Genomic DNA, 12216 nt, shown 5'->3' on the forward strand with positions numbered 1-12216 from the left:
CTGTGCATTCTCCCCATTGCTGGCATTTTGCCCAGTAGCAGGTGAGGAAATGGCTGCTGTGACAGCCAAGCTCCATGGGAGTCCAGGAGCCACCAGCCTGGCTGCCATTTTCCAGCTTAGGGGTGGGTTCTGTGGTGGGGAAAAGCCTCCAGAGGCTCAATGCCAGCACGGTAAGTCCGGGGCCAGTTTGGTCCTTTCCCCTTTAAAATGTAAAGGGCCGTGGGTGGAGGTCATGTCTACCTGACCATAAGTTGTCAGTCAACATCTTTCTTGTGCCTTCCCAAAACACTCAAAAATTCTGCATGATAAATTTTCATTACTCTCAGAATTTCAAGAGTGTTTCATGTCATGTCCAATGTTTCCAAGCTGACCTATGTATGCATTTGGCATGTGTGCTACACAAGTGGGCCAAATTAGACATTCCACAAAGGCCCGACCTGAAACAGCTAATTTTGGGTACAATTTCAACTTGGATATATCCTAGTATGCATTGGCATGTGTGCTACACAAGTGGGCCAAATTAGACATTCCACAAAGGCCAGAGTCTGGCAACAAGTCTGAAGGACAGTAGGAATGACTTTCCATTCTCACTACTGATATTGACAATATTTCCACATATCTCTAAAAAGCGGTCATCCAGTGTCAGATGAAATCTTCAAAAGGCTGAACAGGTCTTCCGTTGGTAAGAGGCAGGTTTTCGGTGCCCTGCACAGCTTCCTTTCCTTTCCCCTTTTTGTTTAGTTACTGCGAGTTTGATCCAAAGTTGATCTTTCACCAGAGTAACAGCACTTATGCCAATGGAATGGCAGTTCCATTGGTGCAGGGAGGGGGGTGCTGATACTACCCCTCCTACTGAGGACTCCCATTTCCCTCCAGGCTATCTGTGATCCCTGGTCCTTTGGATCTTAGTTTCAGAATATGCTATGTTTAACTTTCATAACATAGAATTGTACCTGAATTCCTGTTTCCTTAGAGTAGGATTCTTGGTACATTGCTGCCAAACACTGTGTACAACACACAGTCTTTACAACACAGTAAATGTCATCGAAGATGGAAGAGTACTGCCTCCCTCACTGTATATATTGAATACTTGTGCCCTTTGAGTTTTTCTTACCTCTCTAGCTCCTCAAATACATATCTGAAAATTGCAGTCAGTGCTTGCAAATCCAAGTGATGGTAGTTTACTGAAGCCTGCACTTGTCTGAGAAAGGCTCACCTGCTTATAGTTTAGGGCCCTGGACAGCTCTGATGCAGCATCAAATTCCTTCCTTATGGAAAATCAAACAGGCAGCCAGGCAAAGAGGCAGTGCTTTGGTTCAGATATAAATATGGTTAATTTGTGAAACTGAGATTCAGATCATAGGTTTTGGTTTGTCTTGGCAAATCCTGGTTTTATAACCTTCACTGTTTTCCTTGAAGAGACCCTGCAGATGCCACTTTCCGTATGCTTACAACTTAACTTGTGATAGTATAGTGATATGTATGCACAGTGGAACCAAAGGAAAGCTTGGCAACTCCCGAAGGCGAGCAGCAGCATTATGTTGTGGGTGCCTAAATTCATTCAGATGCCTTGGAAAGCAGACAGACTATCAGTTTGGGGGTTTTGTGTCTAGCATTTCAAGAAGGCAGGCAGAATTATAAGCTGGGCAGGAGGAGTTACATGGCAGCAGAAAAACAAAATGGGCAACTAAAAGCTTGAACTTGGAATCCCCAGGAAGGCAAGGCACAGTTACAGAGGGAGCATAGAGGCAGATTATGTTATGCTTGTGTACCTGGAAAGATAGGCAGAGTTAAGAGGAGGGCACAGGAGATATTACACAAAGTAAACAATTGCATTAGTACATGCACATACAAAGTTTGGTGTAGTGGTTAAGTGCACAGACTCTAATCTGGGAGAACTGGGTTGATTCTCCACTCCTCCACGTGCAGCTGTTGGATGACCTTGGGCAAGCCATAGTTCTGTCAGAGCTGTTCTTGAAAGAGCAGTTCTTGAAAGAGCTCTCTCAGCCCCACCTACATCACAGGGTGTCTGTTGTGGGGAGGGGAAGGGGAAGGAGATTATAAACTGCTCTGAGACGCTGAGTGAAGGGTGGGGTATAAATCCAATCTCTTCTTCTTCACTATAATGGGTAAAGCCTGCCAAGGAAAAAGGAAGGAAGGAAGGAAGGAAAAACTCTGCCAAGGAAAAAGGAAGGAAGGAAGGAAAAACGGACATACTAAGTAGATAACAGCAAAGCAGCAGAAATAGCCTGAAAAACCCAGTCTCAGATAGATAACAGCAAAGCAGCAGAAATAGCCAGTCTCATACAGAACAAAATTAGCTCAAAGAGGGAACTTGGATGGAGTCACTGGTTATATAAAATAAAGAAAGCCACCCTTCCCAAGCCACTGAGCCAGCAATGGATATTATTATTTTTATTGTTTTTACCTCCACCCATTCCTAAATTATCAAAATATTATGAAATACACAGAAAAGCTTTAAAAACCAAGATGTTACAGGTGGATAGTTTTTAAAAAGTTATTTTCATTGTGTTTGGGGAGGAATCTATTTTAATGTTTGCTGAGAAACAGGTGTTGCAAATGTAATTAAATACTGCCTATGCAGAACAAATTTACCTTCAGTGGAGGTAGGAATTCATTGTTATTTATGATGAACATGACTAGATCTGATCATTGCTGCAGCATGCTTAAAATCAGTTTGAATCCTGTGGATGTTTGTTGGGAATAAATGTAGCATTCTCCTATTGTATTAACTCGCTTAGCCGGGCTGTCATGTCTTTGATGTGACAGTGCTTCCTGTTTGGATCAATAACACTACCACGAAGGATATGCTCTGAAAGTGGCATGACTCATTATGATTGACAAAAGGCGTATCTGCATCCCGTGTCAGGATTCTGACACGTCCCTCACTGACCAGCCATGTTTTTGAAAATCATTCCAGTTTAGCAGATGATCCATCAAGCAGTGTGTCATGCTGTTGCGAGAACAGTGCTTTTGAGTCTTGTGTGCAGTCATGTATTGTAGCTCAGGGTAGCGATAAAAAGCTGTTAATGAACAGGATGACTGACAGCACCCTGGGAAGAATACTAAGAATCCATACAGTAACACATTTGCAAGATTCTTGGTCGCTGTCGTACTCTAATAGGGAACTGAGTGACACAGCCTTAACCTTCAGAGAGACCAACTACATTTTGAGTTTTCAGTGATACATAGAAGTTCTGGAGCATATGAAGGGCTAAAGATGCTATGGACCTGGGAAACAAAGCTGCAGCCAGTATAATTTCTTGTCCAGAATGCTCAGTCCCTTCCTCACTGCATTTGAGTATTTACTTTTGTTTGTTTTAAAACATTTCTGTGCCACCTTTCCACCCAAATGGGGATCCCAAGGCAACAAACACCAAGGCACTGGAACATTTCAAACCTTGAAACAGCATTTAAAATGTATATGTACAAAAAATTCACAATGCAACAAAAACATGTAGACATACGAACACAACACAATGAGGGAGGGAGGCCCATAAGAGTTTACTGGGGGTATACCAAATAGAACAGTTTTCATCCACTGGCGGAAGACAATGACAGAGGGAGACAGTCAAGTCTCCGTGGGGAGGGAGTTCCAAAGTTTTGGAACATGTCAGAGAAGGCCCTTTCTCAGTTTGCTACCTGTCTAGCCTCACATGGTGAGGGCACCAGAAGAAAGACCTCTGAGGATTACTGGAGTGGAAAGATGCATTCATATGAGAGAAGGCGGTCCTTAAGGTATGCTGGTACAAAGCTATATAGAGCTTTAAAGGTCAATATCAGCCCCTTGAATTGGGCCCGGAAACAAATTGAGACCGGTATAGATTGTGATAGGGCCCCTGTGACTCACTTCAGTCAGCATTCTGGACAGAGCTTTCTGTACCAACTGTAGTGTTTGGACAGTCTTCAAGGGCAGCCCCACATAGAACACACTGCAGTTATCTAATCCAGATGCTACCAGGACATGCACCTCAATGGCAAGATCTTTCCTGTGCAGAAAGGGCTGTAGCTGGAGAATCCAAGTTGGGGTGGATGCAAGAGATTTTATCTGCAAAGTGTTTAACAAAATGATTGCAGTGGGCTGCAGAGGAGTCCACCTCCTCCCATTGGCTTACATACTACCCACCTGTGGCTCTTGTACTACTCATCAGTTACTTTTACACATTTATACCCCTTTGAAAGTCTTCAGCGTGACCATCCGTGCTTATTTATATATCTGAATATTTTATCCCACTTTTCTTCACACTGAGAGCAGCTTCCAAAATAAAAGACACCTGAACAATAGAATTAAACAAAACAGACCCAACAGATGGCCACCAATCTTAGAGTAAGCAATGAGCCATATGGATATCCTGGCTCCTGTGGCACAACTCACAAGGACCACAAGCTACAAGCCATGAGCTAAAATTCATGCCACTGGACAAGCCCAGGATTTATGTTACCTGGAAAAAAGGGAAGGGCAAATGCACAGCCCAGGTCTTAATCACCTGGTTTAGATGCTCCCAGTCTCTTCCTTTTCCTCCTTTCCTTCTGCAGTGTGTATTCCTGCACCTAATATCTATTTGCATAAGAACCAGCTTCTGAAACTGCGGTTTCATATTTATCCATTCCCTGTGGGGTAGTCAAAATATGCTAAAGTGAGAAGGATGCCAAAATAATCCTTGATGCAGTTTATTTGATCCAAAGTTGTATAACAAAGATCTCTTCTTCAATACCATTGTGTATGACATTTAATTAAGAAGTCTCGTTAATGTGTCTCTCTTAAGATGCGTGTGTACAAACCTTTGTTGAACCTAAATGTTACATAATGTTGTTTTTGTGTTTTAAAGAACATATCTAAGCGAGCCCTGGGGAAGATCATACTCAACACTTTGGAATCCTGCTGTGACCCACAACATGGTAAGAAAATGAAATCAATGCATGGTGGGCCTTCCCAGAAGGTCTCCTTAGGAGGCTGCATAGAGAAGCGCTTTTGTATGAGAATATGATTTAGCTACTGCTGCAAATGGAAGTTGTTTCAGCTGTATGTGCTTCTGCTGTTCAGAAATGGCAGGAAATGAGGCAATGACAGAGGGCCTAGTCCTCTTGGGATACACAGGTAAGTCCAAGTAACAGGAAAGTCATCCTAGCAGCACCAGATAAGAATATAAATCAGCTCAGGTATAGGTGAGAGGGCAGCAGTCCACAAAGTCCCTGGTCCTGACTAATGGACAAGAGAACTGTGGAGTTAGTGATGCCAGTAGGTAATGGCCAACTGATAGATTTCTGGAGAAGGGAGATCATATTCCGGTAAGGAAGACATTGTTTATACTTTTTGTGTGGGGTGTCAAGATATGGGGAAGATGCTTCTGTAATTCAAAGCCAGACAACACCACTGAGAGGTAAATACAAGGACCATTAACTAGTTGTGCCAACCTCCAGGTGGGGCCTAGAGATCTCCTGGAAATACAACTGATCTCTGTTGTCTGGAGAGATCAGTTCCCCTGGAGGAAACGGTTGCTTTGAAGGGTAGACCCTGAGGCATTATATTCTGCTGAGGTCCCTTCACTCCCTAAACCCCACTCTCCCCAGGCTCTACCCCCAAATCTCCAGGAGCTGTTGGTAACCCTTATGGGAAAACCCCCAAATCTCCAGGAATCCCCCAAGCTGTTGGTAACCCTTATGGGAAAGCTTATCTGAAAATTAGATCAGAGCCCAGTAGCACCTTAGAAACAAACAAGATTTTTTGGGGTGTAAGCTTTCAGGGTCAAAGCTCCCTTTGTCAGATATTTGACTCTTGAAAGCTTATACCCCAAAAATCTAGTCTGTATCTTAAGGCGCTACAGAACTCCATTCTAGCAGACCAACACAGCTACCCTCAGAAATTTACCTGAAAGACTCCTATTAAATTCAATGTTTTCCAGTCTTATAAATTGCATAGAAACGGAAAGCCATTCTAGTAACCAGATTCCACATATAACATTTGTGCAAATGTGCACTCATCCTTTCCTTTTCCAGCAAGGTTGTACAGGGATTAGAGAGAGCAGAACAAATCCAAGCCCAGCTTATCTCTAGTTACTCCATAGTCTAATGGCTTTTTTGCTCCCTTCAGTGTAAAGATGAACAGAGATGATACAGAGATGAAAGATGGTGAGACTGAGGACAACAGCAACTTTCTGTAAAATGGGGGGGCATCACACCTGTTCTACTTTGATAATATTTCATGTTTAGCAGAGTCCTACCCTTCCCCTGGCAATAGCATACTGAGCTGTTGCCTCAGGAAGCCCTGAAGATTTTGTTTTGGATAGTCCATTCTATCTGCAAAGATTTTATGAGTGCCTCCTTTAGGACAACAGACACTGTATGCCTGGCCAGTTTTCTTAAGAACACAGACCAAAGAGGGGTTGATGAAGAAATAAAAAAAATACAAGAGTTCACTGAAGTTTTGGTCTGAAAGCGCTAAATGATGGAACACTCTCCCAAGTGAGATCAGGGCCCTGCGGGATTCATTTCAGTTCCACAGGGCCTGTAAAATGGAGATGTTCCACCTTTGGTTGAGCCAGCGGATGTGTAGTTATAGAAGAAGAAGAAGAGAAGAAGAGATTGGATTTATACCCCGCCCTTCACTTGGAGTCTCAGAGCGGCTTACAAACTCCTTTCCCTTCCCCTCCCCACAACAGACACCCTGTGAGGTGGGTGGGGCTGAGAGAACTCTGATACAAACTGCTCTTTTCCAAGGACAGCTGTGCCAGAGCTTGTGACTGACCCAAGGTCACATCAGCAGGTGCAAGTGGAGGAGTGGGGAATCAAACCCGGTTCTCCCAGATTAGAGTCCGCACACTTAACCACTACACCAAACTGGCTCCCCTGCCTCACCGTGCTCTGGCCTGGTATATTATCCAGGCAGAGACTATAGGTGGTGAATTGCCCACTGCCCAGTTGGTTCATCACGGACACACCTTTGTGTAGATCTTATAGGAGTGTTGCGCACCTATGCCTGACTGCCATCTTGTATACTATAATATTCATATTGTATAAGCTATTTATTTGTTTATATAGCTTGGCTGGAAGAATGTTTCAACTGTTTTATCAACTGTTGTAACCCGCCCTGTGCCCTGCATTGCAGGGGAGGGTCGGATAAAAGTCCAGTAAAATAAATGAATGAATAAATAATGTAGAGACATTACAGCTGTTTCCGTATAAGGAAGGCCACTGCCAGACAGGAATGAACACAAGCTGCTTATCCTTTTGAACTGCCTCTGAATGAATTAAGGGTCTAAAGTATTTTATACAACACAAAATGCTGTATAAATTACAATAATGATTATTACTGCAGGAAAACCTAAGGAAGGTGGTATTCCTCCTTCCCAGTATTTATGCCACAGCCTAAGGCACTAGGTGGTCTAGAGAACTCAGCCTGCCAAGCATTCAAGCCCCACCTGCAACACAGAGGATGTGCTTATTGGCCATTTGTGCCCATTTTACCCTGCCTCTAGAGATCAGAGGGAAGAAGCTAGTTTATCAGATCTCTTTGCCCAGCTTGGGGGGGGGGGGGGAGAGACAGGGTGACTACCTCCAGGTCTCCTCCCTTTTCCTTTCAGCACTCCTGGCTGACCCCAGGATCTTTTGGTGCCTTCTTTGTATAGCACTTCCCAATACATTGCAAAACTTGGTATCTTCCCGTTCAGGCCAGTTCAGAGCTGTCCCAAGAACTGTCTGATCAGGGGGCTGCCCTGGCAGCTTCTCAAGGCAATGGAATATATGTCACAATTCATTTGAAATATTCACATCCTGCCTGTCTCCACGAAGGTTCAAAGTGGAAGGAAAGAGAGAAACTGTTTACAGTCACCAATAATAATTAAAAACTCATTTGCATCAAAATTATTCAGTGGACAGATTCGCCACCCGTCAGCGCCACACACACAAAACACAGAGAGAGAGAGAGAGAGGAGAAAGGCATAATACAAAAAAGCTCAGCAGAATGAAACTCTGAAAATATTTTCCTGAACAGGACTGTTTTTCATCTCTTCCTGAAAACTGGTAGAGATGATGGCCTGCTGACCCCCTTAGGCAGGTTGTTACAGACACTCAGAGCCAAAACCCAGACCCAGGCTGACCTAACACTCCTGGGGGGCAACACAACACAGAGAAGAAGCCGATGGGAGAACATCACTGGCACAGAGGTTCATATAGGGAGAGACAATCTTTCACTTAAGGAAAGCACACATAAATATGTGCATCGGGAACAAAAGGCCCTTCCCTGGAGGCCAGACTGGCAATGAAAGGGCTCTTGCCCATTTTCTTTGTCTCTTTCAAGCTATTCAAAGTGTGCCAGCACATGGAACATTCTCCACATCTACTTTCAGCTTAAACAACTTACTTATGATTTGATATAACCAGAATACCTGGTTCTTCTTTGCTTCAATGGGACCTAATTCCACTTCTGCACATTAAACATGAAACAGGTTAAACATTAAACATGAAATAAATCAAAAGCTTACTGGAGTTAATAAAAAAAAGTAATACAATCCTGGTAAGGTCATCACAGTGCTCCCCAATTTCAAACTTTATCCAGAGAACATTGTTCCAATTTTAATTGAATATGTAGTTGCAAGTTAGGGGAAGATATTTAGCTATATTGTACAAAAATGTGAATATCTTCAGAATGAGAAATGGATAAGGTTGCCTTCTTCTGAAAGGAAACATCTGTGTGGAACAAATATGGTAGAAGGTCTTTTTATGGGCTTCCATTACATAGCTGGCTCCAGTTTCATACAATAAAATTGCATCATGAAAGGAGATACTCATCTGGCTACTTCCTAAACATTCCAATAATCCTGGGTAAAAAAACCCTACTTTGTTTATGTTATTTATGTTAAATGTTAAGAAGGACTATATATATCACACACACATTATATATATATACACACACACACAAGTGGGAGGCCCATCTCTTCCCCCACCATGGTGACTTCAGGCCCGGCCACTCAACTAAAGTAACAGTGTTGACATCTGGAAGCCGCTTTGAGCCCAGAGCAGCTGCTCGTGTCTTCCACCACCATGGCCTGCCCCAGAGGCTCTCCTGGAGTCCTCCACAACACAACCAGGCTCAGAGTGGCTCTTGGAGTGTGTGTGTGTGTGTGTGTGTACATGGTGACTCCAGACCCTGCCACTCAACTAAAGCAACAGTGTTGACCTATGGAAGCTGCTTTGAGCCCAGAGCAGCTGCTGGTGTCTTCCACCACCGTGGCCTGCCCCAGAGGCTCTCCTGGAGTTCTCCACAACACAACCAGGCTCAGAGTGGCTCTTGGATCACTTTGCCATGGCAGCCAGGCAGGGGGCAGCTCTCAGAGTGCTCTGCTGGCATGACCAGGCCTGGAGTCTCTCCCAGCATCTCTGTACTGATATAGCTTCCCCAGGAGACATGGGCTGGGGTCCAGCTGGGCAGGTCATGGGCAAGGTTGCAGAGAGTAACCAAAGTCCAGTCCAAAACTGAGGGGTTCCAGAGAGCAGGTTTACCAAAGTCCAGTTTAGAGTCAAGGAATTTCAAACAGCAAGTCCAGTCCAAGGTCAGGGGTCCCAGAAAAACTAGTTGTCTAGTCTGAGGCTCAAGGTTGCAGAGGTCCAGTAGCAGCAAGGTTGGCAACTCAGTAGCAAAGTGTGCTTGTTGCATCCACAAACTGTTGCTTCTCCCAGCTGAATTTATAGCCAAGTCTTAGTTAGCTAAACCCACAACCAATTCCTTGGTAGTCATCCTGAAATTACTCATTTGTCTCTTCAATTGACAGCTGATGACAGGCCATGAGTTTCGCACTTCTTCTCCTTTCTTGCAACTCTAAGCGTCTCTGACAGCATCGGCGCTGCAAGGGTGTGGGTGAGCTAGGTGGGCTGGGAGTGGCTGCTGAAGACTTGTTTACTGCTTCAGAGTTACAAGGTGTGACTCCTTATCAGCCAGTAACCTGACCTCTTGTTGTTCTCCTTCTGGCTCAGAGCCAGCTTCAGCCGGCTGTTCAATTACTGGCTCAGGGCTAGCAGGTAGCTCTTCGTCTGAGAAATCTGAGCCATCGCTCAGCACAGACTGACTTAGGACACCCTGCTGCAGCATCTGCTATACACACACACACACAATCTGCTCCCATAGAACAGAATGGGAGCTCCATGGTTGGCTCTCATAGCTGCCACTCCAGCTATGGACAACTGCTATGGGAGTTTCTAGGACTCATCCACCCCCAGCATTGCCTAGGACTTGATTGAATCGGTGCCAGGCTGTCTGGAAAACGAACTGCTCTAATGAACCAAATGAACCTCCTCGGAAAAAAGGCAGTTCATTTTTTAATTTGGAAAAGATGTGACCAAACGAACCGGTTCGAAATGAACCACAAACCAGCCTGGTCCGTGCTCAAACTGTGGTTCATTTCTCAGTTCATGCTCATCCCTAGTACAAAGTATGTCAGGAGAGAACAATACATTGTGCTTCACACAGGGTTGCCACCCAAAATGGCATTCTCATTTCATATTAGTCCAGTACCCACGACAGCCCCACACGTTCATTGAATATGTGGGAAGGAAGAGCAGCATAAGCATACTGGTCCTGCCTCTACACAATAGTCTGGTCATCTGCAAGGTATGACACCACATGGAGGAAGTGGCCATACATATATCCTGTCCCCACCATGATCAACTGTGCTGCTTTAAGAACATCACTGATCTCAGGGAGGGAGAGTTATTATTCCCACTGTCTGATAAATTTAGGCACATTTATCCATATGTTTTCCCACATTTCTGAATCTTACTATTGGCAGGTGGTGCACTTTATCTTTTCCAGGTTCTGACAGCAATAGTTGAACCCAAAAATGTAAAAAAAATCTCATACCTGCCATCTTTCTTATTCAAGTTTGCTTCTTTTGCATGTGTGTGTCTCTGTGTTTTGTATTTTTTCATGCAGCACTGCATAAATAACTCCCCCAAATTTCCATAAGCAAGTGTTACTGTTTTGACAGCAAAGGATCAATGGCTCCATTGGATTAGGTTACTAGTTTCCGTCACTGTAATGGGAGCCTAACATTGATTTGAAGCAGGAAATGGTTTTTACTTCCATCTGTGACTATAGTTTCAAGAAGTTCAGCTGCACAGCACACCACCAACATACAGATTCTAAAATGTAACCTTTGTTTACTTGAGGGTGAGGATTTAATGACCGAAGTGTATGAAGCCCACAGGACAGCAGAATGGCTGGCAGATGCTCCCCTAAGGCATTCTCACGTCTTAATTTTCAGAAAGTCTGCATTATTATTTTGCCATTTACAGCTGCATTTCAGAGAGGGGATGTTTTATTGTTGAAACTGCACACTCTTAACATGCTAACTTACCATCTGCATTTTGTCTTTATCTTAAAGGAAAGCCACATATTTTTGAAGTCCTGGATACCCTCTACCATGAACTGACTGCCTGTGAACTCATTCATAGCAAGTCTCTGGAAACAACTCCTGGTCATCAGTCCTTGGTTAACCCATTGGTTATCTCCTGTTGAGCAAGTGATTATTTCCACATATAGGGCTTCTAAGCTACAATGCAAAATACAAGCCGGCGACTAGAGATGATTTTAAAATTTTTCATCCTTACTGTTTCAACCCCCAAATTCTGTTTCTGTTTCACTTCTGCCCTGTGTGAATCAAAACCCCTATTCTTTGAGTTGGATCCACTGGATTTTTGCCCATGGAGCACAACTGTCTTGCCCCCCCCCCACCTCGCTGCAGCCCAAAATGCCCCCCAGTGCCTTTCCTAGAGGTTCCCTGACCTCCCAGGAGCAGCATTGAGGGGCATTTTGGGCTTCAGCAGAAGGAAGCATGTGAGAAAGTCATACTTCACAGGCAGAAATCCTTCCATCCACAGGACACTCTATTGGATGCAAGTCTTTGTTTTCATGCCATTGTCTGTTTACCCGCACTGAATTTCCCCTCATAATATGCATTTCTAGTCATTGCACATCAGAATAACACATTATATGACCCGCACTGAATTTCCCCTCATAATATGTATGCATTCCTAGCGTCATTTGCACATCAGCATAACACATTATAGGTATAAATGGCATTTAAAATTATATAGCATTTATACATATTACAAACCAACCAACCTATGACATAAATAGTGGCATGGAGAATGAAAACCATTGGGAAAATATAAACCAGTATAAAAATAAATAAAATAGAGAGC

General features: G+C 43.8%; 1 protein-coding gene across 1 annotated transcript in view; it reads left to right on the forward strand.

Annotated features, from left to right (window-relative positions):
- Positions 1 to 11763, forward strand: part of EFCC1 (EF-hand and coiled-coil domain containing 1) — a 19086-nt gene extending 7323 nt beyond the window's left edge. Inside the window, exons 3-4 of the mRNA XM_015407436.1 lie at positions 4851 to 4920; positions 11397 to 11763. Coding sequence (XP_015262922.1) covers positions 4851 to 4920; positions 11397 to 11530 — 204 coding nt within the window. The 3' untranslated portion in view covers positions 11531 to 11763. The remainder of the gene's footprint in view (positions 1 to 4850; positions 4921 to 11396) is intronic.
- The last annotated feature ends 453 nt before the right edge of the window (positions 11764 to 12216 follow it).

The sequence above is a fragment of the Gekko japonicus genome, unplaced genomic scaffold (genome assembly GCF_001447785.1).
Source record: "Gekko japonicus isolate JY-2015 unplaced genomic scaffold, Gekko_japonicus_V1.1 scaffold408, whole genome shotgun sequence".
NCBI classification, from domain to species: domain Eukaryota; kingdom Metazoa; phylum Chordata; class Lepidosauria; order Squamata; family Gekkonidae; genus Gekko; species Gekko japonicus.